The sequence below is a fragment of the Impatiens glandulifera genome, chromosome 5, assembly GCF_907164915.1.
Source record: "Impatiens glandulifera chromosome 5, dImpGla2.1, whole genome shotgun sequence".
Taxonomy (NCBI): domain Eukaryota; kingdom Viridiplantae; phylum Streptophyta; class Magnoliopsida; order Ericales; family Balsaminaceae; genus Impatiens; species Impatiens glandulifera.
The window spans coordinates 11,577,488-11,603,860 of NC_061866.1; the positions used below are offsets into that span (position 1 = coordinate 11,577,488).

A 26,373-nucleotide genomic window follows, 5' to 3' on the forward strand; every position below is an offset into this window, starting at 1 on the left:
ATAATTATATTTTGTATTTTATAATTTATAATTTTTATAATTATATTTAAATACAAAATAAAATAAGATAATACACAAAATAAATATTATAAAAATAACATTGTACAAAATAATAATAAAACAAACCTTATTAAAAAAAATAAATATCATTAAATATTGTTAATTATTATAATTTTTTTTTAACATTATTATAATTTTTTAACATTATTATAATTTTTTATTATTATTATATTTTTTTTAACACTATTATAATTTTTTAACATTATTATAATTTTTAAATATTATTTTAAATTTACGTTATATAAAAAATATTATATAAATAAATTTATTTTATATAAATAAATTATATAAATAAATTAAAATAATAAATTATACAATAAATTTAATGTATAAAATGTACCTAAATTAAGTTTAGGGGTTAAATTAATAAAAAATAAATTTGAGATTAGTTACGGTACAAACCAAATATGGGTTTACAAGAGAGAAAATAGAAAAATTCTTTTGGTTTTAGGGATTGATATCAGTTGGAGGAGGAGAAAAGGGAGTTTGAGTATGGAATTCGAACAGTTTCCTAAACTAATCTTGTTTGGCATTCACTTTCCCAAACTAACCTAGTTTGTTCATTTATTCCCAAACTAACCTAGTTTACTATTTAAACTCATTTTATTTTATTTTATTTTATTTTATTTTTTTTTTTTACATTTCAAATTTATTATATATATAATTATTATTTATATAAACTAAATTATTTATATTTTGATATATATTTTAAATTATTAATTTTATAAATTTAATTATTTATATTTTGATATATAATTTAAATTACTTTTTTATAAATTTAATTATTTATATTTTAATATAAATATTTAATGGTTCATTAACTTAAGACATATTTTTAGTAAGATAAAATTGATAAAATTGATAAAATTTTTATTGTGAAATTATATCAAAATAAAAAGTTGTCAAAATTATTTTAATAAAAGACAACCCAATAAATATAAATAATAATTTGAATGAAAAATTGTCAAAATTATTTTAATAAAAGACAATCCAATAAATATAAATAATAATTTGAATAGTAAAAAAAATAAATTTATAGGGATGAAAATCATCCTGCCACATATATATGTAAATATATATATATATATATATATATATATATAATAAATTTGAAATGTAAATATATATATATATATATATATATATATATTAAAATATAAATAATTAAATTTATAAAAAAATAATTTAAATTATATATCAAAATATAAATAATCAAATTTTTAAAAATAATAATTTAAAATATATATCAAAATAAGTTTATATAAATAATAATTTAAATATATATATCTATATATATATATAATAAATTTGAAATGTTAAAAAAAAAAAAAAAAAAAAAAAAATGAGTTTGAATAGTAAACTAGGTTAGTTTGAGAATAAATGAACAAACTAGGTTAGTTTGGGAAAGTGAACGCCAAACAAAGTTAGTTTGGGAAACTGTTCATGGAATTCCATCTTATTGATCTACTAGACAAGTAGACAAATTTAATTTCAAAATTTTGATTCTTAATGTTTAATAAGAAAATTATTAATATATTGCATTTTGTTGTAAAAATTATAATAATGTTTCGTGAATTATGTTATAGGATATTTATACATGAAAATATTTGGGAGTTGTTATTGATATATACTTGATCTATTTTAACACATATCGATTAAAACGATTAAACCAATTTTCTAGTAATCGAACCGATCAAACCGTCAGTTTAAAATTTAGTAGATCGATGTCAATAATTTGAATGTGCATCTCGGTCAATAAATCGACAAATCGATATATTTGTTTTTTTTTATTAAAAAAAAATAATTGCGATACTAGGAACTTAGTATATAATATATCTGTCTATTAATCTATCTGAGTTTTTGTAATCACAACTTGTTCTTCTTCCTTCGTCTGTCTGTCTTTGGAGGTTTTAACCTAGCACAGAAAACCAGAGGAGGCTCTGTTCCAATGGGTGTCAATAACCGCTCATCCTCCAAAAAGACGAAGAACAATTCTTCTTCCAAATCAAAGCGCTCCAGAATCCCTTCCCAGGTTCTATTCTCTTCTTCGATTTGATTCGATTCGATTCATAGGATTCTTCGATCTATTTCCTTTTTATTCATGTCTCCTTCAACTGTCCCTATACACTGTACTGTATCCTGTATATGTCAATTCTACTGTTTCCGATTCACATCTTAATTTTGCAGAGGAAGAAAACTAGGAAAGATAAATCCAGGAACACGTATTCTGATTCCGATGATGATTCTTCTAGAAGCTTATCCATTTCTTCTTCTTCTACTTCCAATGATGAGATTCGGCGAACCAGAACTCGTCGTCCTCGTTCCCGCAGTAAGGTTAGGCATCATGAGAAGAAACGAAGCCGGAGAATCTCTTCCAGCCCTTCAAGCAGTGAAGATTCTCATCCTGTTAAGAGGAGAAAGAAATCGAGAAGAAGAGACTCCGATACGAAGAACAAACGTAAAATGAAGAAGAAAAAGAAGAGTAAGAGACATTCTAGTTTAAGTTCTTCAAGCAGTGACGACTATGGTGGTGGGAGGAGGTCTAAAATTAAGGATGATCATGAGAAGAAACCTAGATCTAGATCTAGGTCTAGGTCAAGGTCAAGAAGTGTGTCTTCTTACAGTGCATACAGTATAAGCAGCAGTGAGAAGAATATAATACCTCCAACTCGCTTAAAATCCGTCATTACTGTTGGAAATACTTCTTTCGAAGAAGAAGAAGAGAACAAAGATGTTGGCGCCCCGAATGAAGAGATGGTGTATGATCACGACGATTACCCGTCTTGCAAAAGCAATGACAGTAATGAAGGATGTAAGAAAGATATGGATTCTTCTTCCAACTTTGTTGGAGAAGGTGAGACCCTCCTCCCATTGGATGATGGAGGTGGTGGTGAGGACTTGGAGTCATTGTTGAGAAAGAAGGCATTGGAGAATCTAAGGAAGAGACTTATTAATAGTAAAGCAAAAACCAGCACGAATTTTGAACACGAAAACGAGTCTGGAAATGGTGCTACTAAGGTAATAAGAGAAGAAGAGCTGCCTCCTGTTGTAGATTCTATTGCTGAAGCTGCAGCAATGAAGAACCAGGAAAGTGGAAATCTTGATGCCAACAAATCTGAAGCGCATAACTCGAAAGAAGTTATTGATGGACCATCATCAACTTCTATGATTCCTTGTTCCAATCCTCCTCCTACTGCTTCACAAGAACATAACTCAAAAGAAGAAAAGAAAGATCATCATGATGATGATAAAGAAGAAGATGCTTCTCAGTTTGTGCAGAAGACTATTAATAGGATGGTTAATGGTGAAATGGTGCAGGTGAAAAACTTAATATTGTGTTTTTGTAAACCTTTTTCAGGCTTTAAGGATGTGTTCTTATTCATGTATATATTGAATTATTGTGAGCAGGTTAGCTACACAGTTCGCAAACCCCAGCCCCGAGCACTCGCAAGGAGGCAACTGCGACGATGATTAACTCAACTTCACTCTGTAATGCACTCTACTTGCAATTTGATCCCCTCGAATAACAATGTCTCTCGGTTTGTTAAATTTATGAAACGTTTTACAGAATTAAAATTCTCGAACACATGAAATAGCTCACTAGGCCACTTACAACTTTGTTTGCGGTTGTTTAATTTTTTGTTGTCCTAATGCCTTTGACAAGAGCCCAGTCATCAATCTCCGATACAGTAATTTGTTCCAAGAATGTTGAGTATCGGGTTACTATGCCCGGTACCTGCAACAAGAATCTCATTAAGATTAGTTACATTTGAAAACACATTTTGTTTGAGATATTTTATTTGAATTTAGATTCAGAACTCATACCTGTTCTTTTATGATGCCGGACAAGGCAATAACTCCACCAGGTTTGGCATAAGAAACAATATCATCTGCCAAATCTAGCAAAGGATTCAAAAGTATGTTAGCAATGACAATGTCGAATTTCTCGGAGATTGAACATGTTGTAGTAGATGATGCAACAAGTTGCAGTTTCAACTTCTCAGATGCTATTTTGTTTGTCGAGGCATTGAGGTTTGCAACTGTAATTGCTTCAGGATCTATATCTAAACCAACCGAGAAGGCTGCGCCGAACTGCATACATAGATTGTAACAATTTTCAACCATGGACTAGAAAAAGTATTTTAAGTATAATAACGAATCACCTTAAGAGCTGCAATTGCGAGAATTCCAGAACCAGTTCCATAGTCCATGAATCGTTCTCCTCCTTTAATGAATTGCTGGAGGAACAACAGGCACAATTTAGTTGTGGGGTGTTCTCCAGTTCCAAATGCTAGTCCAGGATTCAAGAGTATATTCATAGCTTCAGGAACCTAAGTATTTTGCAGAGGCTTCAATTTCAGGATTCCAAATTGGGTTTGATGCTTCAATTATATTTATAGAAGATAAAGTCCATAAAGATTCTAAGCTTCATAAACATAAGTTGTAGTCATACCGGGGGAGTTATCCACTTGGGCACAATCCATAGTCCTTTGGTAACTTCTACAGGAGAAAATGATTCCTGTAACATTGGAAAAGAACATACAAAGATTAAGGATATGTATAGGGTTGGGCAGAATTGGAATTGAGGTCTAATTTTAATTTTAATTTTTATTTTGTTGGTTGATGACTTAAAATATATATGTACATCCCAACATGCTGAAAGACCAATATATGAGGTTATCAGGATTAGGGTTTCTAACCCTAATAGAGGCTGATGTGACCAAAAGACTGAGTCTAACACTAATAAGTTATTTTAACCACAAACATATTTATGTTAATAAACTATTTTAACAAACAACCAATTGCAGTCTTGAGATTTGGGGTGTCCTAAACCGATCTGAGGTTTGGGGTGCCCAAATCGAGTGTCCTAAACGGATTGAGGTTTGGGGTGCCCAAAACGAATGTGTAAGGACTTTCAAAGTTTTACATGTTATATTGAATAAATATAATAATTTTTGTATTGTTTTAATAATAGTAACATAGTCTAGTTGAAAAAAGAAAATGCAAGAATATCATTTGTCTCTGAGACTCCTATAAGAGAAAACCGCGTAACCAAAGTTCCCCAACCTATAAAGGGGGCGGAGCGCTAAGAATTTGTCTCTCTTAAGGTTAATCATAACTCACTAGAATAGTACAAAAACCGTGTCTAAAATAGTAAAGATCACGAATTCGATTCTCATTAAGAACACTTTGAGGACCATGATTGTATTTAATCTCTGTAGGGTGAAACATATAGCTCGTAAACACTCAACCAATTTAACCTACTGTGGACCTTAGGACGGCTGATATATTCGTCTCTTCCTACCGCTAAAACTAAAAGGTCTTGTTTTAACCTATATGGGTTCTAACCTTCTCTCTTTTTTTCACTCTTAAATTAGTGATTCTTTTATCTCAACTCACATACAATCATTCTTCTTCCTATTTCCTAATTAAAGTTAGGTTAATTGTTGATTCTAATTCATAACTTATCAAAAGTTGAGAGATTAAGCTATTTAATCTCACTTAGAGAATTGAGTAGAGATTAATATATATCTGATCCATAAGTAAGAAAAGCAGCTAAACCTGAGATTGCTTTATCCAGTCAGAATGATATCCCTTGATGATTTCAAATTTGGGTATCTCTTTCAAGCCAATAGAATCAGCAGCAATCGAAACACAATTCTCCACATCTTCTTCACTATCAGCAAATATACAACAAAATGATACCTGCTACAAAAACACATACACTATTCAGAGAAATTAAAGACTAGTTAGTTCAAATGCATCTAAGTAACATTTTAACCTCATCATCATCCTCCTCATCCTTCTCTTGTTCATCTACACTTATCGAACTTGCACCAAAGCATATAAGTGCTTCTGACAGAGAATCCTAATCAAATCAATCAATCGCAGGTTAGAATATAATCAATGAAGTGTTCAAATCATGTAATTAATCTCTTACAAGTTGATCTCGTCGGCATCGTATGTTAACTGAAAGGTATGAAGATTCGAGGAGACATGTATCGGCTGATAATGGGATGCTCGTTGCAGGTGCCGGACTAAAACTACACAACTTTGCTGCTCCGGCGAGTTTTTGAGGAGAAGGAAGAGAAGGTATGAGAGATCGCCGGTGAGTGAGACGCCGGATGAATTTGGTTGCCGGAATATTGCATGTAAGGTGTTTGACGAAATGACTCCGAACGACATTTAGCATCATTTTTTTTTAGTACAAAGTTTCACTCTTGACTATAATTTGACTATTATTGGTATTTATCTGAAAAACTGTTATAAGTAGCAAATTTTTTTTTTGTTTATATAATTTTTTTAATCTAAATAATTTTAAAAATAATGATTTTTTTATTAAAAAATATTATGCAATTTGTTGAGTGTCCACGAACTTATTTGAGTTATTTAACGATGAACGTTGAAGTAAAGCAAGTCGAACAAATCAATGAAACATTGTTGAAATAATTTCGACCATAATAGTATCAGCGATAGTTAAAGTTATTCTTAGTCGATGGTTACGACGTCGAAAAATGTTTGTCAAATGAAAATGAATTACCTACTTATATGGTAAAAAATGAGAAGTTCATACAAATTATGAGAGGCTAGTTGAAAGATTAAATGTAATAAATTTTATTGAAAAAATGAAAAATTAGCTTGTATCTAATTATTTAATCTCTAATAGAATTTGGAGTGACAAATTGACAATATAAGAGTATAAGCAGTACACTACCCATCAACGATTAAAAAGTATTATTTGAACTATAAAAATTCGAGACAAAAAATCGATCCAATTAAACACTAACTCAAATAGTAGGGAGAAAAAAACGATACCAAATAGGACAAAAAAAGATTCAACTTCTCTTTAATTTATTGAAAACGGAACTCAACCAATAATTATTTATCGATTTTTTAGTTAAATTTAGACTCGACTCTATCTCGAAACCTAGATACCTTTTATACCCATTATAAAGTAAATTTAATTTCTAAAAAATATGAAGTAAGAAAAAAAAGACCCATCAACGATTTCAGACGAAAAAACCGATCCAATTAAACATGACGTGGAATCAAACAAAACGCAACATCAACTCAAATACGAGAGAATAAAAAGAAACGAGACACCAAATACTATGTACCTATCGAAATGGTCAACATGGATTCAACTTTTCTTAAATAGTTGAAAACAAAACTCAACCATAAATTATTTATGGATTTTTGAGTTAAACTCAGACTCGACTAGACTCAACTCAAGAGTTCCAACTCGAGAGGTAAAACAAGAAGTAAGAAAAGAAAAGAAAAGACAATGGGTGATTGGGGTCTGGATGGGAGAGAATAGGATTCTTTTGAAGCATATCTATAGGTTAAGGTAAGGTGGGAAAATCTAGAAAGATGGTTTTCTCAAAGAATCCATTATCATTGAGCGTACCGGAGGAAGCATTCGAATCATGGCTCCGCGACGGTGGCTACTTAGAAATTCTCGACCAGCGTACATCCGACCTTCACCGTCTAAATTCCTCCACCCCACCCGTTGCCGCTGACCCATCTTCTTCTTCTTCCTCTCACAATCGCAATCTAACAGCTTCTTCTTCTTCTGATTCATCCAATACATTCATCAGTACCCACATCTTGCCTTTCTTATCTCGTTTCTGGGTTTTTATATCTCTCTTCACTTTGAACCCATTCTCCAAACTCACTACTGAAGATTTCTCCCGCGCAACTCCATCTTGGACTCACGATTTTTTCGGTTTCATCGATTCCTATAGCTTCCCTGCTTCTCCTTCTCAGGCTCAGTTAAGAGTTCACGAGAATCCCAAAAGATATGCCAGAAACTATGCTTATCTTTACATCATCTTCTTCGCTTGTTCTCTGTACGTTTCTCAAACATATCTGAATTCCTCTTCTTTTTACACGTATTGTCTCACTGATTTCACTACACAGTTATCAGATGCCTATTGCTCTCGTTGGACTGCTATCTTGTTTGGCAATTTGGGATGCACTCAAGTTTTCTAGTGAACGATGGGGATTAGATCAATACCCTTCAACAAGGAGGACCTTGGTTCTTGTTGCGCAGTGTGGTAACTAAACCCACTTCTTCTTTTGCTTTTTCTGTTGGTTATAGGGTTCTTGCTGAAAAAAATTGCAATTTTGTTAAGGGGATTTTGATTGTTCATTTGTCATTTTCAGCAGGCACTTGTTATTTGTTCAAGGGGCACTTTGATTTGAATCACTTAACTTGTTTAGGGCAGCCTCTCTAGTTATGTTTATGTTCCTTAGATTAGCTTCAAATGTTTTTACCATTAGGTTAAGATGTGTATCTCTAGCTAGTTATAAAAACTTCTCTTCATGTTTCTCAATTTTGTATTCAGAAACCATTAATTGTTAGTTTGTGATGTTCCATGTCTCGAAATAACATAAAATATTAACTCCTTATAAGTATGAGGTTAACTATAGTCTATATCCAGGGGTCTGCCCGAAGGATTTGCCCAAGCCAGAAAATTAATATATGTTGTTTGGCCTCAAACTTGTTTTTTTGATTTCGTTGAGTTTCTTCTTCCATTAGCTACGAATAACCAGTTGGGTATTTCTTTTTTCTCTATTTTGTGGGCTCGAATATTTACTGTTGCTATGAAGATAAACTTTTCAGATTTCCTTTTCTGTTTTGGGTTCTGATCATTGTGTTGATGTTGTCATGAAGGCACTAACAAATACAAGAAAGCATATTAGGTTAAGTTTAAGGTTGAAAGAGTTTCTTGAATTTACTTTCTTCCTCACCAACTGAATTTTGTGTGTTGTTTTATTCTTGTTGCAGCCACTGCTCTCATTTTGTTCGTTTCAAAGGTTCAATTCGCCGTCTTCACTTCTCTTGCATTCAGTTATTCTGGTGCTTTCCATGTTCCTTTTTTTCTCGATTCACATTCTTTTCCTCACTTCAATTATATTCCCAGTTCTAATTTTTATATGTTTTTTTGCAGCAATGATCTTGCATGCATCGTTTCGTAAACTAACTCCATCTGCTAGGGATTCTGGTAGAGGGAAGAGAAGATGAATGAATGAAGAATGTAGTTGAATATAAGTAGCTGCAATTTTCATGAAATAAATTGTTCACATTTTTTTTTGCAGTGAGTGAATAAGCTGTTTAGATGAAATATATATATGTTTTTTTACAGATGCATTGCACTGTGTTCACAAATGGTTCATTTTTATTTATTCAGAACATCAATGATGACATTTTGATTGGTTCTTACTGTAAGCTTGAAATATTGATAAAGTTCCACTCTTAGCTAGAAGGACAAGAACATAGTACTGACTTCATCTTGATTTAGGTGGGGATCAAATCAAGATACAAACCTGAAAATTGTGTCAATGATAGAACTGTTCTTCCAATTGGGCTAAAAAAGTGTCTTGAAAAGCTCTACACACTTTATTATGTTAATTGGGTTTTTGGATTGTTGACAAGACGCGTCGATGTGTCGATGTCACGTTATATAAGAAAGAAGTTACATAGTGACATTGAGATTCACATGAACTTAAAGCGTTCTAATACATTTAGTATCATGAATACTGTTTTTTTTGTCACTAGAAAGCTATACTAATGAGGAAGCAAAAATAGAAAAGAAAGTCTGTCTTTTTCTTTTCTCAATTGTGATAACTTTGTAATAAACTAAAATTAAAATTGTTAAGGTAATATTTAAGTCAGGATCGATTTGAGTTATTTAAATAACCAAAAAAAATCACTCCATTCATTCATAAAATTACTGAATCACATTCCATTTCAAATTATTATCTTTTGTTTTATCCTTATATATTAATACCAAGTCATTTTATTAAAAAAAAATTCTCGCATCTTTAAAATTATCACCCATCATTATTTTTTTTAAATAATCTAAGTATTTTTTCAAAAAAAATTCTCACCAATCATTATTTTTTTTTAAATAATCTAAGTTTTTTTTTTAAAAAAAAAAAAAAATCCTAATAAGAACTAATTTTTTTGCATGTCCTAGGAATGTAGCACTTTGAGTTTAAATCAAGTGAGATTAGATATATAATTCAGAAATATGAAAATGAAAAGTTGCCCAATCAAGCATGAGTCAAAAAGATAAATGAAACTCAATATAATATGGATTCAGTATGATATTTCTTTCATTTCACACAAGCACCAAATACATAAAAATAATAATGAACAACCAAATTTTCTATATGTATACACAATAAAAACATTAAATAGACTACATAATATGCGAAAATGAACAAGGCAAAATACCCAAGTTATCATGAAGTTGGATTCAGATCTCTAGAAGCTAGGCCTTGCCATCTGCATCATGTAGTCAGGTGCAAAGCATTAAATTTGCTAAGAGAAACTGGATGAGCAATATCGATGAATGAAATATATATAACATAATAATAATGTCGCTAACCTCGAAAGTAAGAATCTTGCCAGAGGGCTTAAATTGGCACTTGAATTGGAATCTCTATTTTGGGATTTTCTTTGTTTATCACCCTCTTCATGATTTCTATTATCGGATGTCTTTTTTTCCTTAACAAAGATGTGGGTTGCCAACTCCTGCAGATCCTTCAAAGAAGACTCCTTTGAACTGCACATATTTTTGCATTATCAAAATAAAATAAAAACTTTTCATCACCTTCTTGTTTAGTCATCAAACACACAGGAAAAAAAAACATGGTGCAAGTGTGACCTCTCGAGCCGATGAAGTAATCTATTGACAAAAATTTCACATGATCCAGGTATCGTGCGCTCCATGTCCTTAAGCGAGTTTACAACTCGAAGCAATGTTGGTCCATCTGGATCATCACCAATGGCCTATGGTGCACATAAGCGAGTAATAAGATATATCAGATTATAATCGCGAGAACTAGAGTACAAAACATTATGTTAAATTAAAGACATCATGTAGATTTTGATCATTCAACAGTTAAATTGCAAATTTGATATGGGTAGCAGTAGAGCAAGAGATGATGAAGACTGAAGAGACGAAGCAACTGTTATCATAAAATCAACTAACTTGGGTTTGAGGAGTGTTAGTATCATGATTTTTCATTTTGATCATGTGTTTGTTATATTTTTCAAAAATCACAATTATCTAGAAATAATCTTCATTATAATTTTTATATCAAATGAAACAAATAATTATACTATAGTCTGGATCATGGTCTACAAATATATTTATATCATGATCCAGAAAACAATTTTATACCAAACAATATTCACTCTCAGTTTCACTTTTGTGATTCACCTAGTGACAAAATAGCAGTTTTCAGATAGCCTCATTATATATTCCATTATCACGTGTTTTAGAAGATCGTTAAGATGGAAAGCAATTTAGGATTGAAAAGGATAAATAGTTTTCTCCTCCACTCTTTTGCTTCAATCAAACTGCTCATAATCTGTTTCTTTTTTTCTTTTCTTTAGTTCATTTCCTCTATTTTGCTTGTACCTTGTGAATGAACATGGTGTTTGCGGCTTTCAATGATATAAATGTTGACCTTTTTTTTAAAAAAAAGTACTCGATACCACGTTTCTAACTATTTTTGTATGATTATATATAGTTGGATTTTATTGTGATATTACCTTGTAAAATCCTATAAATAGATGACATATTCTGTAAAACAGAAGATAAATTATCAACTAATATACAGCTTTCAACATTAAGAGCTGGTTTCATGTGAATATTTAAGATTATTTCCAAATAACCTATCATCTCATCAATCATCAGTCCTTCAATTTCATCATTAATCATCAACCAATGTACCCTTACACTTTATTCTCTATAACATTTTAAGATATTAAATATTTGGTATTTTTATCCAAATAAACCACCTTTTACATCAAACAAGTTTTTTTCTCCAAAAAAAACAGATTATTTCCAAACAATCCTACATGAATCAAACTCTAACTTTATAGGGATTTTGGTAAAATCTATGTTATCCGTTCTGCAATGTAAGATTAGAAATTTCCTCATATTTCATGCCTAATGAATATTCAAGCATTCCGCAAATTACAACAACTACTAGCAAGAGAAAATGCTTTAATTTCTTACCTCCTTTAGTGATGGGATCAGCAGAAATGATAAAGATGCAGGTAAGAACGCAGCAGTCTGTGTGTTGTCTTCGTCATCGTTTGCAGGCTGTGATCTTGGAAAAGAACTTTTGGCATCCAGATAATCAAGAGAATTTCTGAAGAAAAACTACAACTTAGTATTATTATGTTTGTGGAAGGTTAATAGGGAAACCAGTCAAATATACTTTTGACTCCTACCTTGAAGAAGTAGAAGCGCTTGTGAAATCTCTCTGTTTATTGTCTTGCCCATGTTTGCCCACCTTGCCCAATCCAGACCCTTCCCTTGGATTTCCTTTCTTCAAAGCAGCTTTTGCCTAAATAAACACAGAAAAATAGAACATCAGTAAATTTTGAATAAACATCTTCTATATGAGTAAGTAACAATTTGTTTTTACACTATGATCACACTTCAATCAAAGTGCTTTCAATGGGGTTAAGTAATAAATATTTATTCAGACAAACATAAATATTAACTAGAACTAACCTCTGCAACATTCATAGCACTGTCCTCAGAAGCACTGGAAGTTCTTTCTTGGACTCCCAGTCTTGACTTTGGAGTTTGAGGAGAATCAGAACCATCCTTTTGTCCACGGTAAATTATAGTACCACTGGGGGAAGAATCCTCAAAGGGGGATGCATATGTGCCACTAGACTAAAGGCCAGTTGAAAGAAGAACAAATTGTTTTCAATCTCGGAGTTGACGACATTTTTTTGAATCCTTGTGGACAAAGATCTTACCAGAGAACTCTGATCACTAGAAAAGGAAGATGGCCGAACTCCAGGAGATCTTATTACAACAGTCCCCGTCTCACTAGCTGATGATTCTTCCTGCAAGTTTTGCAAAAAGTTAGTATAACTGCAATATTTAAGTTAAAGTTATAGCAATTTAAAAAAGAGTAAAGTATTCGTGCATTTTGAAATCCACCCTTAAACTATTGCTTTTTATATGAACCCAGGATTTTTTTCGAGTTCAACTCTCATCCGCATAAAGACCATTTCTATTGACTGTACGCTTTCATTTTTGGTAGTGTCATCACTTATTTAGGAATAACTAAAAGGGTCAATCAACAAAAATGATCCTATGTGGCTGATACTTGAACATAAAATATCCCGTTAAAATTAACAATTTAAAAGGGTTCAGAATTGAATGGCTTATAAAGAAAAAGTAGCAACGAATACTTTAAGGGCTTATTTACGGGTTTACTCTACAAAAATAACAATTACAGAAAAACCCTTATGTCATTTACAGAATCATGATGCAGAACACTTGCAGGAGCAATTGACAACTGATTGCTATTGTAAGAACCCTCATGTTTCTTGTCCTTATTATCCTGTGGTGGTCTTACTATACTTCTCATTGTTCCAGTTCCGAGATTAGTGCTAGGTTGTCCACCAATACTGAAGTCCCATTCAGCATTTCTCAACATTATTCCTTGTCTGCTGCAATATTAACATGTCAGTCAATCGTAATTCCAATTACAATAAACCTGAAACAAGCTAAAGTTAAGATTGAAATAACCTGGCTCTGACAGTTTCTTCAGCCTTTGAATCAATAGATGCCTTTACCGTGCCGGATCCCAGCTCTAGAGTTCTAAGACCATTCCTAGGTGTTTCTCCATCCTCTTTTTTCTGAAACTTTGGTCGTTCTCTGTCAAGTGCAAGAAAAATACTTTTGATTTCTATGAGAAATAGCAACAAATGCAAAACTTAAATCAGTCAGCACCAAAACCACAACATTCCAAGGAGCAGATACACCAAAATCTTATCACGGAGACATTGAGCCTATTTGTAATGTTTGTCAGAAATCATTATAATCTACATAATAATCGAGTTCACAATGCAGAAAATAAATCTTTATACTTAGTGAAGCAAAAAATCACACAATAGTTTGGATTATAATCTAAAAAATAATCTTTATACCAAATGAAATGAAAATCACACTATAATTTGGATTATGATTTAAAAAAAAAAATATAACAAATGAAAAAAATCACTTTCAATTTAAATTTGCGATTTTTCAACGGGAATTGTTACAAAATCCAATTTCCTATTAGTGTAACGAATTTTAAACCTCTAATATCAAACTCGGAATGAAATGGAAAAATGAAGCAGGTGACTAGATGGGTCATAACTAACCTTATCCTTTCCAATAGGCGGGGATTCTTTCTAGCATTCCTGATAAAACGATGCTTAAGGAGTTCTTTTGCACTTAGCCTCTGAATGGAAAAGATATGAGAACCAGCATAAGAGAAAATTTAAGAAACATGTTCATGGATCTTAATATTTCCAGTTTGAAATGATTACAATACAAAAGGAAGCCAACACAGATTGTAACCTGCTAACTATCCCAATATGATGCCCCCATAACCTACTTACCAATCTAAATGATGGCATCATTAGGCACTTAGATTTGAGATGCATTATGATATGAAACTTAATCTCATAAGAATCTGAGTAGTCAGTCAATCTTATGGGTGCACCACAATATCAGCTTTTGACATTCTTTATGTTCCCAAGTTCCTTAGATCTAGAATTTGTTTATTCAACTTATTTGTAATAGTTAACAAACATTGAATTAAACCCAAAATAAAATATAGACATTAAATTTAAAACTAGGTTATCACAGAAAAGCATCTCAAAAATGGAAAATACAGAAGATTTGAACCAAAAAACAAGTCAGATGCTATCATTTGTAGGGTTTTTTTCTCAATTACTAAACTTATCATTAAATCTGAAAAGACGAATATAGCATTGTGTTACGAAGGGAATTGAGAATTAGGGCTGTAAGCCCTAGAATAAGCTGGCGGGTATAATCGTCGGTAGTTATTTTACAAATAAGCTGTTTTAACAGCAAGTTCTTATATTTTAGTAGTTAAATAAAAGATGGGAAAAGAAGTTGGGTTGGACAGCTGTAACTGGTTTTGGCGGGAAAACTTGGAGGGAAAAGAGGTTACAACAATTGAATGATGAAGAAGACAACAATCTGAGAATGGAAGGCATTTCAACCATTATTTCAATCTCAAGGATCTGTAATCACAATTCTCTTCTTATCTCTTCTCATCCTATCCAATCTCAAGCTGTTACTAAGGTACTGTCCTGCCCTAGATCTAAACATTACTGAATCCTAATTCATAGATTATCACATTGTTTGCACAAGTATATCAGCATAAATATGTAGGATAAGGAATAAATTTTGCATGTGCAAAGTAGATACATCAATCTTGTCACAAATGGAATTATGTCATGTATGTATCAATTAAATTAACATGGTTAGTAATATTTTTCACCCAGTTTTGTTTCACAAAATAGATTAGTGTCATTTCAGGGTAATAACCATCTTGTGTCATACCATGGCAAAAAATGCATAGAATAGAGCAAAAAATTAAGATGTTTTGGATCAGCTCATTTATGGCACTAATCATGTCATATTCCTTGCGTGTTAATATGTTGTGCCACAACTTCATAGCTGTTTGCAGGAGTAAATGGAGTTTAAAGAAAAAAAAGAAAAAAAGAAAAAGTGGTATTTTCCACTTCCGGGAGCCAAACACAGAGATGAATTGAATCTACACCAAAAACACCTGTATATTATACCAAATCTAGATATTTTCGTTTAACAGAAGATTTTAGCATGTAAAGCATTCAAGACAGCAGAATTTGTAACGATAGTACTAGGTAAATAGTAGCCGTATAAGATGCTTGGATAGTATGGTAGTTAGTATAGTAAGTTAGTGAGATAATTGATTATTGGGTTAATAGGTAAGTAGCTTATATATGAGTTAGTGTGGCAGTGTGGCAGTGTAGTATGTATATGAAATAGATTGAATCTGGATTATCTCTCTCATGCTTATGTCATTCTTAGTCTCACCTACATTTCTTCTACAAAATCCTAGATCACAATAACATAAGGATTCAGCTCTTGGATATGGATTCCAGATCAGAGATCCATGGATCACAGTCGGTGCCTCCCCACGCCTTTCGATCCACATATTTTAAGATTTTTGAATGGGTCTTATGAGATCTATGCTAACAGAATTGTTAAGCATGTCCCTACAGAGTTACTATGATGGGAAAAATAACGGTGGTAGGAAAGTAAGGGCATGAACATTTACCTCAGCAGGCACCTTTTTCAAACAAAGTGAAACAAATTCTTTCATAGGACGGGAAAAATGTTCCTCCAGCTGCATAACAAATACAAAATGATGGTCCTCAGAATGTTACTAATATGAACCTTTAGTTTTACTTTTTTTCCCCTTCAAATGTTGAAGATGTGAAAAGAACCTGCGGCGGATTTTCCCTAGGTATAATGAAAAGAACTCGCATTGGATGCAGATCTGCTAAAGGAGGTTCTCCCTTAGCCATCTCAATTGTAGTTATCCCAAGAGACCAAATATCTGCCTGCATCAAACAAAAGCATCAGGCGTGTACAATTCAAGGACCAAGGAAACAGGAACAGAAATTGAAAACTGTATCTACCACATCCACAAATTACAACCTTGTATGAAGAAAAGAGGGGGCCCATTTAGAAGCACTTATTTTTTACGTATCTAGATCCGTTTCCACATACAGAAACAAAAATAAAAATCTGAATTTGTCTCCGAAGAAATTTAGTTTTCAAATGTATACAAAAACAATAAGTGTTTCCAAATGGGGCATTGTTATAACAGAAATTACCTTCTCATTGTACCCATCTGAATTTTGAATTACTTCTGGAGCCATCCAAAATGGAGTACCTACAAAAGTCTGTTAATGTCAAATGCATCAGTGGAAGTGTTGACAGTAAATAGCCATCTACATTCCACCTCATTACAAGAAATAATAACCAAAACAAAACATAAGGAACTTGATCAACAAAGAAAAGGGCCAAACAGTTCAAGAAGCTAGCGTGAGAATACAAAGAGAAAATGTATCACATGGAAAACATACAAACAGTTCAATCATCAAATGAGTATCTAGAAAGAAAATGGCTTCATGAAATCATAAATAAGAATGTAAGAACAGTGTATGGAAACATAACAATTGTACCTGTCTTCTCGATATAGTTCTAGTTAATTGTGCAGATACACCAAAGTCTGCAACCTGTCACAAAATTAAATACATGAAATCCATAAACAGTCAGCGTTCTCCCAACTACAGCCTTGTTTGATGTCAATCATCACTTCTACAATCACATTATCCAAATTATCAACAAAGTACCAAAATATCCTTACTTAATTTTGTAAAACATTAAAAAATATTAAATATTAGGAGTATTTTGGTCATTTTATTCAAATAATCAACTTTTACATCAAACAATATTCTTTTCCGATACCCGAGATCAAACAAGGCCTAAGTGGTGAATAAGTTCAAGGAAAATGTGGAAGCTCACAGCTTGCTGAGCAAGGAAAATGTACCTTAACATCACCATTTTCAGTCAATAGAATATTTGCAGCTGTTGAAACATACAAGTACAGAGAAGTGTAAGTGAAAGTAAGAGGCAAGGATTTAATTTAGGCAGATAAATAACGAGGAACTATTAAACAACGGTGTTCCAACACTTGAGGTTAGTGGAGAATTTTCCACATAAGAATTTTCAGTAGTACCTTTAATGTCTCTGTGAATTTTTCCTTCATTGTGCAAATACTCAATGGCATGCAGCAAGTCACGTAAAATGCAAGCTATTGACATCTCATCCAGCGGCTGCCCAGGTTGTATCTAGAAGGAGCAATTCCAATGAAGATGAACATTAATACCAAGCACTTAAAAATTTAGCTATTTTTTTTGGTTTCAGCATTTATTGTCAGTTTTATCAAACGCACCCTAAAGATACTAAGGTAGGTGATACGGTAATGGTTTCGGCTAACGGTTAATCCCATAATAAGATGATCAGTGGTTACTATAAATAAGGTATGATGGCGCCAAAGATATTTGTGAAATGTTTAATGGAAATTCTATCTCTTCGTTGGATTCTCTCTTCCCATCTAGTTGGATTATCTGTTTCTTATCTCTAGCTTTCTTACAATGTTCTTAGTGTGTTAAGAGCTCTATCCTCATCTCAAACTCTATTTTCTTTCACTCACATCAGTCACGGCTTTATATTGTAACCTTCTAATTCAAGGTTTAAGACCTAAATTCCAATTCAATGCTTATTAGTAGGCTTCACGTATAAAACATGAAAACTAGTTGTAACAATCCTATTATAAATTTAGTCGCTTAATATTGTATATGATAGTGCTTACACTTAACTGTTGTTATTTCGTCTATATGTATCTCTTCTCATCATATAACATTCAGAGGAAAAAGTTACATCAGATTTATCTGTTGTTTCAACTTCAATATATGTTCTCAAAAGAAGAAAACTAGTTTCAATTTATGTACTTATGGGTAATCTGGAAGTTAGGACTCAAAACCAAACAAGTCTGGAACACAGATAAGCTATCTTCTGATAGCCTTTCAATAATCTGGCATATAAGCTCATTTCTGAGAATCCAAATAGCATATGATAGAAGTGGAAGATAGACACAATACGGGAGTGTTGTCCAAATTCGAGAGAAGCAAATTATGGAAATCATTGCGAGGCACATAAGAATGATCCTATATGGAACCTAGTATTTTTGTCACCAACTCAATCACATCCTACTGGAAAATCGTCAAAGTTAAAATTGAAAAAAAATGTTTGGTATAAAAGAAGTATCAATCCTCATCATATTGTTTTTTGGATCATTATCCAAATTATAGTGTAGTTCTTTTTGCTTAATTTTATAGATATTTTTTTTACGATGATTATGATCAAATTAATTTTACACCAATGTCATTTTTACGAACATAACAAATGTAGATTTTTCAAATCATGATGAACGGGAAAGAAAAAGCAAGAAGAAAAAAGAAGTAGATAACAAAACAGGCCAATATGTGTAAAGACTCATAGCTCTGTGGTAGAGCTCAGAAACTCATGTCCTTAAGGTCATGGTTTGAGTCTTCACACCCGGACCATTTACAAAAAAGAAAGGCCAATATGTATCAAACTAATGCATGAGATCAATACATATAAATGAGAAAACAAGATGCATAAGACAATGTGATAGGTGACCTACTAGATCAGCAACAGAGCCGCCAGCCATGTACTCCATTATTATCCAGAGCTTTGTTTGGTCAAGATAAGAGCCATAGTATTCTGTAATATAAGGCGATCTACATTGTGAAAGAACTGCAATTTCCTGAGAGCAAAGGACTTAGTTAAGAAACATTTTGTTTAATGCACTAACTGAATTTGATAAAGGAATCATATTTTCAGGTATACCATCTGGATATCTTCAATTTCATCCTCCCTGTGGAAAGCAAAGCCCAAAGAAAGGAAGTGAATAAAGAATAAACAAATTATTTTTTCATTTAAAAAATAAATAAAACTATTTATTCGTCCTTCACATGGAAGAAAAGCACTAACACATCTAAACTAATTAGATGGCAAAGAAAATATAGAAAAGTAATTTCTAAGGCATGCCTTCCTTAAAGTACAAACGTTTAGAAGCGGACAAACAATAGAGGGGTAAATATCAAATTATGAAGTATATAACATGGGTACTCACGATTCTTCCAAGTCAATTACTTTAATGGCAACGACTTTATTGAACTCCTTATCAAACCTGCATAACAAACCATTAGTACTGTTATGGAGAAAATTTCAACTAGCATAAGGAAAAAATATTAGGTTTTCTTCTAATCATCAACCCTCATGTCTGCCACACTTTTAAGAAGATAGCACCAGTGACTTTAAAGCAGTAACAGGGTAATGCAGATATATTGTATATAAAAAAATAAAATTGTGTTTCTTACCACCCTAGATATCTTGGATTTGTATCTAGGATTTGTAGAATAGATGTAGATGAGACTAAGAATGACCTAAGCCGCAGAAAGATAGTACAGATTTAACACCATTTCATTCATTACCCGGAAGAATACTGTTAAGAGTCCAAAGTGTTTAAACATTCCAAGAAGTATAGAACCTTTCATGATTTCATTCAATAATATTAAACAATAACTTAGATATGTTTTTTATACAAGCCTAACCCTAAACTGGAAAGGTAACTACTATCCTATTAATTCAGAAAGATAAATACTATCTTAATAAACAATAATGGGAAAGGTATCTACTATCATAATAAATTGGAAAGATAAATATTATCCTAATCACAGATTAAATAAATAACAATAATTAGATATAATAACCCTAATACTATTAAATTACCGGCAACATGTTGTCTTGTAATTGGCCCTTCAGAACCCTAGTCTCCCTTTTGTATCAAATACATACTATTGCTATTTTAACCCATAAACCCACTAACTTACTCTACTAGCTACCATACTATCCTTATACTACTACTCATTGCCTACTAATACCGTTACAAATCGATGATAGACAACCTAGTCGTTAAATGAATATGGTATCCACATTAAAGTTTAGAATGCCCGTGATGGGACTGCTCATGGGACTATGGTTTGCCTGAGAAAAAGATGGTGTGAGGTCATTATTGAGATTGCAAGTAAGACTTTTCTGGAGAAAAGAAGGAAGAGAGATTGCAAAAGATGGTGACAGACACGTTTAGAGCTGGTGGAATTGAACTACAATCCGCTTCTTATGTTTGGAGAAATCATGGAATCACAATTCTGAAGTGGAAAGGATGGAATTGAAACATTAATAATTGTATAAGTTCAATTCCATTGGAATTATAATTCTAATTCCTAGTCATCAAACAAACAAATTATTTAGAATTGGACTGCCAATTCCAATTCTAATTCAATTCAGCATGAACCAAACAATAGCCTAATAGTAACAAGCATACTGGTTTTGTGAACTATTGCTAGATAAGGATGGATTTTGTGTGCAAACAAAACAACACCTACGCAATGATATTTTATAACAAGAAGCAAAGGACATGAAGAATACCCTTTATAGACATTTCCAAATGACCCCTTTCCAATAAGCTCCAAGTCACTGAATCTGGAACCTGTAACCTCAGAAAGAGCTTCTGCATCAGACATCCTTAGGCACGAATCCTTCCCTTCCTAGTCTAAATTTTCTGTCTTTCACATTTCATATAGATAAATCGGCATTCTACAGAATGGGATGTTTTAAATACTATTAATTGATGATGATGGTCCAGTTCACCAAACCTGAAACAAAATTGAAAACTTTCACCCTCATAGTACATACATTCAGTAAGTAACAGCAACCTCAATTTGAGATCTAAAGATACTAAAAAGTGAAAATGATCAAACTTGGAGTATAATGTGAGGAAATTTTGGCTGGAATGAAACATATTGAATTACAATTTGATTGAAGACAGTTGGGTAAAGTAAAAAAGACGGTGGCAGAAGTGACAGTCCAACCAACAGGGTTCTCCAAACACCACTTATTCAACTTCGTGACAGCAAAAACGAAATCGTAGCGTAATGTCAGGTCTTAGAATCCGTAAATCTTAGAGTGACTTACCCGTTAATGTGAATAACATGAGAAAGACAATAGTCCTTCGATGGTGAGTTTGCTTTGTGCAGTGAAAACTAAGATATTGGTCTGGGAAATGAAAACGAATCAATGGATCTCCCTCTTCTTTCTCAAGCTATTCCACTGTGGCGACCGTCGTTGAAGATGGTTCTCGCTGAACAATGGAGATCGAGAAGAAGGAACGCTGACTACAGCTGGACTACAGCATGCTGGCGATCTAGCCCGATACTGTATGTTCTTTGTATTTTAAATCGGGTTCGAGATAAGAATAGGAGAAAGCTACCCGATTAATATACAACGAAACTCAAATTTGAAACCCGATACCCAACTTAAAAAAATATATAAGATTGCCGGTATAATTAGAGCGTTAGGGTCAAAATTCGAGTTTAACTTTGACCAAATCCGAGTTGAGATTTAATATTTGAGTCGAGCTCAAGCTCATTTAAGTACTAACTCGAAGGTTTGTCGAGTTTATTCTTCGAGTTTATTCGAGCATGATAATAAATAATATATTTATTTATTTTAATATTAAAACCTAAAATTTAAAAAATATTTTATTCAAGTTTTTCGAGTCGAGTCGAGTTTATAAATAAATAATCTAGTCGAGTTCGAACTGAAATTAAGAAACTCGTTCGAGTTCGAGTCAAACTAATAAATACTTAATTGAATCGAGCTCAAGTTTTTCAAACTGATTAGAGATCGGCTCTCGACTCATTTACCACCCGAATTGCAACTCTTCTCCCCCATTTCCACATACTTGATGGTTAATTTGGTTTGGTGGGTTTTTCAGACTTTATAAACCGATATTTCATTTGTCTTGAATGTCAAAATGACATAAAAATTAGTATATCAATGGAATGTGAAATTAATTATGTGTTATTAGTGTGACATATTGAAAACCTTATGAATAAAATGAACAATAAAAAAAATATTAATATGTAGAATGAAACGAAGTTGTGATACAGATGTCGGTATCCTATAGTCATTGACAGGAGAATCATCTTCTATGCGTGATCCGATGTTAACCCTAAATCAAGATACCATCTGTTTGAGATATTTAAATAACCTCAATTTGAATAAATCGAGTAATTCTTAAACGACTGATGTTTCATATTATAATTGTAAATAATTTAAATTACAATAATTAAATATTATATAGCTATTATTTAATTCAGATCATTTTTTCATTAAAGAGAAACCAAACATATGATAATTTCACTTATGTAACTTGTGTTGTTTTTATTAATAGTTAGTTAGCATATAAATTTTCTAAAGGTCTACCTATAGTTTATCACTGTTTTTTTTTTTTTTTTTATGTATTTGCATAAGTTTTAAATAATCTTAAATTAAGTCTAATAATTTAAACTTAATCGAAGAAAAATGATTGGGGAGGGAATTAAAGTAAAGTAAGCTTTTCACAATCTTATTTATTCATACCCTATTGAGAAGTGAGTTCAACATTATATAGTAGTTGGATTCCTCCAGAAGATTCGGTTACAATTGTTATAACAATTATTAGAGAATTAATCAAAACCAGTTTTGTGAATAACAAAAAGAGAAATGATATGTTTAACGAAGTGCTAGCGAAAGCTAGCACACGAATTCTACATGGCAGGCTACGTAGGAGAGAGAAGAAAAAAATGAAAAAAAATGAAAAAAAATTGAAAAAAAATGAAAAATTATATAAGAGGATAAAACACAGATACCTCAAATCCTAAACCCGAAAATCTAAGAGAAAGAAATTATCTTCTCCGACGAACTTCTCCCAATGGTATTTTCAGATCTAGTTATTTAAACAAAACAATATTATTCAGTTGGTTTTTGCATAAATGGTATTTTCAGATCCAATTATTTAAACAAAACAATATTGTTCAGTTGGTTTTTGCATAAATGGTATTTTGTTGAGCTTGTTTTATCTTTCAGGAACCCATCAACTTGAACAATGCTGTAGATGATGCATTGAACGTGAATAAATCGTCCCTTAAAGGTACCCATTGTTTGTGCAAAAGTTTGTTCTAGGAAATGTACATTTTGGATCAGTTTTTGTTAAAATTTCGGGGAAATGTCTCGACACATCCCGAAATGTTCATTTCGGGAATAAATTAGTTCCCGAAATATTCATTTCGGAATGTTTCGGGTTGTTTTTCTTACAGTTACACTTATTTTCGTAGTGAAATTCCCAATGTTGGAATGAGTTTTTAATCCGAAGAACAACTCTTAGATTTCTACACATCATATGCCCACTCAACTGGATTCGGTATTACCAAGTTAGGGAGCAAAAATATAGGTGGAAAGAGGAAATACTTCAGCAATAGTTGTGCCAAGAGTTTTATTAAAGAGTCGAGGACCAAAATAAAGTTTCATCAGCCTAAACTAATAATGAAGACAAATTGTAAAGCTAAGGTTAATGTTGTTGTTCGGAATGAAGGGGAATATGTGATAACAAGTATTTGTCTTGAGCACAACCATACATTAAGCCTTACGAGGATACAACATATTAGATCCTACAAAGTAATAGATGGAAATGTGAAGAGGAGATTGAATAGAAACGATGGAACTAGAATAATTGTGGCCAAAACATTTCAATCCCTTGTAGTGGAAGCTGGAGGGTATGAAAACATGTCTTTTGATGAAAGAACATGTTGAAATTACGTTGTAGAAGCACGAAGGTTGAAGTTAGGGAGTGGGGATGCTGAAGCATTTACAAATTATTTTTTAAGAACGCAAACCAGGAACTCAAACTTCTTCTACCTTATTAATTTGGATGAGGAATCCCGAATTAGAAACGTGTTTTGGGTAGATAGAAGGTGCAGGGCTGCCTTTGATGATTTTCATGATGTTATCTCTTTCGATACAACCTATTTGACAAATCGGTATGACAATGCCTTTCGCTCCGTTTGTCGGGGTTAATCATCATGGTCAATCCATTATACTTGGATGTGCTTTATTGTCAAGTGAAGATTCACATTCTTTCACTTGGTTGTTTAGAACTTGGTTGGAATGTATGGATGACTGACCTCCAAATGTCATAATCACTGACCAATGTCGATCCATGACGATTGCAATTGAGAAGGTATTTCCTAATACTCATCATCGTTTTTGTTTGTGGCATATGATGAAGAAACTTCCTACAAAACTTGGAAGTCATACTGAATACCATCTCATAAAGAAGAGGTTGAAAAACATAGTATACAACTCCATAAATATTCAACAAGGCGAAGATGATTGGATTAGACTAATAGAATATTATCAGCTGGAAGATAATGTCTGGTTGAATTCTTTATTTTTGGAAAGATCTAAATGGATACCTATTTATGTGAAAGGACAGCTTTGGGCAGGGATGTCCACATCTCAACAGAGTGAAAGTATGAATGCCTTCTTTGATGACTATGTGCAATCTAAAACATCCCTCAAACAATTCGTCGAGCAATATGATAGGTCTCTGTTGAGAAATATCGAGAGAGAAAAGAAATTGGATTTTCAATCGTTTAATTATTTGATACCAATTGTTAGTGGATTTACCTTTGAAAGGCAATACCAAACTTTTCTACACTCCAGATATATTTAAGTTGGTTCAAGAACAAGTTAGAGGGGTTGACGTTGTGCGACATCTCAGTAATTGAAGAGGAAGGGACAACTTGTATATTTATAGTTGAGGAAATCATTTTAGGGGTTAATAGAGAACATGTAAGAGATGTTTATTACAATGTGCATTATACTGAAATTGACTGCAATGTTAAATGTCAATGTCGATTGTTTGAGTTCAGAGGTTTTTTATGTATGCATATCATGGTTGTCTTGAAAAAAATGAGAGTGAATGAGATACAAATGTGTTATATAATGGACCAGTGGCATAAAGATATTAAGCGTGAGTATCAAACTATCACCAACATTTATGATTCAGATATGTCTATTGAAGAAAAAAACGTCATAATAGTCTAACTCGATTGATGCATGAGGTTCAACAAGTTGGAGTAAAATCTGAAGACAATTGTTCTTTTTGGATGAACGGCATAAAAGGCTTGATGGAACAATTTATGTCACTTAATCATGGAAACACAGAAGCATCTAAAGACAAAAACACAGAAGCATCTCCTTCTACATCCATTTTGATACACTCTCTTAACAAAGTTAGAAGTCGAGGACGACCACTAACAAAGAGGAAATAATCTTTAATTGAGAAAATCCCTAAGAAGTCGTCTTCGAGATCAAGAAAGAAGGTATGTCATAATTATTTGATAGTTGTCCTAATAATGTGAAAACAAGGTTATTTAAAATTTTATTGTTTTCAATGTTAGGGAAATACGGACACATCAGCAATAATGAATGATTCAACACAACAACAAGGGAATGATCCACTGTCTACTCAATTTTCCTTCACGTCACTTTTGTCCTCTCTAACATATCCCGAAGATAATGCTTGTGGAGATAACATTAAGTGAAGATAATAATTATATGATCAATTTGATATTTACATAAAGTATTGTTGAATATTTAGTAAACCAAGTTAAATCTATGTCTTTCTATATTATTTATTTACAAAGTATTTCAAGTATTTAGATAAACTAACAATTACCATTTGACATAATTAATAAACTAAATAATTTACAGATGGTGTCATTAATCTAAAGAAACTCTTGAACAATACATATCATACATTTCAGGATTTTTGTCTTTTATAACTTCTAAACATTTCTCATAAATATAGTCCAACTTCCTGTTCAAATTCGACATAATGATCTGCGTACAATATTTTATTCTGAAAGCCTCGAGCAAT

The 26,373-nt window shown here is 32.3% G+C and overlaps 4 protein-coding genes across 6 annotated transcripts; 2 read left to right on the plus strand and 2 right to left on the minus strand.

The window, feature by feature from the left end:
- Window positions 1–1,932: 1,932 nt before the first annotated feature.
- LOC124940514 (serine/arginine-rich splicing factor 4) lies at window positions 1,933–3,734 on the plus strand. Its single transcript, XM_047481037.1, has 3 exons — window positions 1,933–2,092; window positions 2,248–3,378; window positions 3,469–3,734. The coding sequence occupies exons 1-3, from the start codon at window positions 2,009–2,011 to the stop codon at window positions 3,529–3,531; spliced, it is 1,278 nt and encodes a 425-aa protein (XP_047336993.1). The 5' UTR covers window positions 1,933–2,008; the 3' UTR covers window positions 3,532–3,734.
- LOC124940515 (ribosomal protein L11 methyltransferase) lies at window positions 3,688–6,286 on the minus strand. The gene is made up of 7 exons (XM_047481038.1): window positions 6,002–6,286; window positions 5,843–5,929; window positions 5,623–5,766; window positions 4,514–4,579; window positions 4,224–4,391; window positions 3,886–4,152; window positions 3,688–3,796 (listed from the first exon to the last, which is right to left on the minus strand). Exons 1-7 carry the CDS (start codon window positions 6,254–6,256, stop codon window positions 3,692–3,694), a joined length of 1,092 nt encoding a protein of 363 aa, XP_047336994.1. The 5' UTR covers window positions 6,257–6,286; the 3' UTR covers window positions 3,688–3,691.
- A 1,056-nt stretch (window positions 6,287–7,342) lies between these two features.
- Window positions 7,343–9,320, plus strand: LOC124938780 (PRA1 family protein H). Of its 2 annotated transcripts, none has more exons than XM_047479287.1 (4): window positions 7,343–7,910; window positions 7,981–8,117; window positions 8,852–8,923; window positions 9,015–9,320. In XM_047479287.1, the coding sequence occupies exons 1-4, from the start codon at window positions 7,432–7,434 to the stop codon at window positions 9,086–9,088; spliced, it is 762 nt and encodes a 253-aa protein (XP_047335243.1). In that variant the 5' UTR covers window positions 7,343–7,431; the 3' UTR covers window positions 9,089–9,320. The 2 variants fall into 2 exon arrangements, with proteins under 2 accessions (XP_047335243.1, XP_047335244.1); XM_047479288.1 differs by lacking the exon at window positions 9,015–9,320 and adding an exon at window positions 8,738–8,766 and having other exon boundaries at window positions 7,344–7,910; window positions 8,852–8,887.
- Window positions 9,321–10,126: 806 nt separating this feature from the next.
- LOC124940754 (serine/threonine-protein kinase 4-like) lies at window positions 10,127–21,846 on the minus strand. 2 transcript variants are annotated; one of them, XM_047481293.1, is made up of 21 exons: window positions 21,585–21,846; window positions 21,039–21,265; window positions 19,681–19,737; window positions 19,395–19,422; window positions 19,189–19,311; window positions 17,698–17,809; window positions 17,509–17,546; window positions 17,141–17,194; window positions 16,790–16,858; window positions 16,397–16,513; window positions 16,228–16,296; window positions 14,255–14,334; window positions 13,638–13,766; window positions 13,366–13,555; window positions 12,857–12,946; window positions 12,603–12,770; window positions 12,317–12,432; window positions 12,099–12,234; window positions 10,737–10,861; window positions 10,458–10,634; window positions 10,127–10,354 (listed from the first exon to the last, which is right to left on the minus strand). In XM_047481293.1, exons 2-21 carry the CDS (start codon window positions 21,131–21,133, stop codon window positions 10,312–10,314), a joined length of 2,016 nt encoding a protein of 671 aa, XP_047337249.1. In that variant the 5' UTR covers window positions 21,134–21,265; window positions 21,585–21,846; the 3' UTR covers window positions 10,127–10,311. The 2 variants fall into 2 exon arrangements, with proteins under 2 accessions (XP_047337249.1, XP_047337248.1); XM_047481292.1 differs by having other exon boundaries at window positions 13,366–13,558.
- Window positions 21,847–26,373: the final 4,527 nt, after the last annotated feature.

Excerpts from the sequence above, each read along its gene's own strand:
- LOC124938780 (XM_047479287.1), top strand. The coding sequence starts at position 7,432 with ATGGTTTTCTCAAAGAATCCATTATCATTGAGCGTACCGGAGGAAGCA. Across the intron at positions 7,911-7,980 it reads ATCTTCTTCGCTTGTTCTCT|TTATCAGATGCCTATTGCTC; the intron begins GTACGTTTCTCA and ends TTCACTACACAG. Across the intron at positions 8,118-8,851 it reads GGTTCTTGTTGCGCAGTGTG|CCACTGCTCTCATTTTGTTC; the intron begins GTAACTAAACCC and ends TTCTTGTTGCAG.
- LOC124940754 (XM_047481292.1), bottom strand. The coding sequence starts at position 21,133 with ATGTCTGATGCAGAAGCTCTTTCTGAGGTTACAGGTTCCAGATTCAGT. Across the intron at positions 17,547-17,697 it reads AATTCACAGAGACATTAAAG|CTGCAAATATTCTATTGACT; the intron begins GTACTACTGAAA and ends ATGTTTCAACAG. Across the intron at positions 10,635-10,736 it reads TTACTTCATCGGCTCGAGAG|TTCAAAGGAGTCTTCTTTGA; the intron begins GTCACACTTGCA and ends AAATATGTGCAG.
- LOC124940515 (XM_047481038.1), bottom strand. The coding sequence starts at position 6,256 with ATGATGCTAAATGTCGTTCGGAGTCATTTCGTCAAACACCTTACATGC. Across the intron at positions 5,930-6,001 it reads GATGCCGACGAGATCAACTT|GATTCTCTGTCAGAAGCACT; the intron begins GTAAGAGATTAA and ends TGATTTGATTAG. Across the intron at positions 3,797-3,885 it reads CCGGCATCATAAAAGAACAG|GTACCGGGCATAGTAACCCG; the intron begins GTATGAGTTCTG and ends TTCTTGTTGCAG.
- LOC124940514 (XM_047481037.1), top strand. The coding sequence starts at position 2,009 with ATGGGTGTCAATAACCGCTCATCCTCCAAAAAGACGAAGAACAATTCT. Across the intron at positions 2,093-2,247 it reads GCTCCAGAATCCCTTCCCAG|AGGAAGAAAACTAGGAAAGA; the intron begins GTTCTATTCTCT and ends TTAATTTTGCAG. Across the intron at positions 3,379-3,468 it reads TTAATGGTGAAATGGTGCAG|GTTAGCTACACAGTTCGCAA; the intron begins GTGAAAAACTTA and ends TATTGTGAGCAG.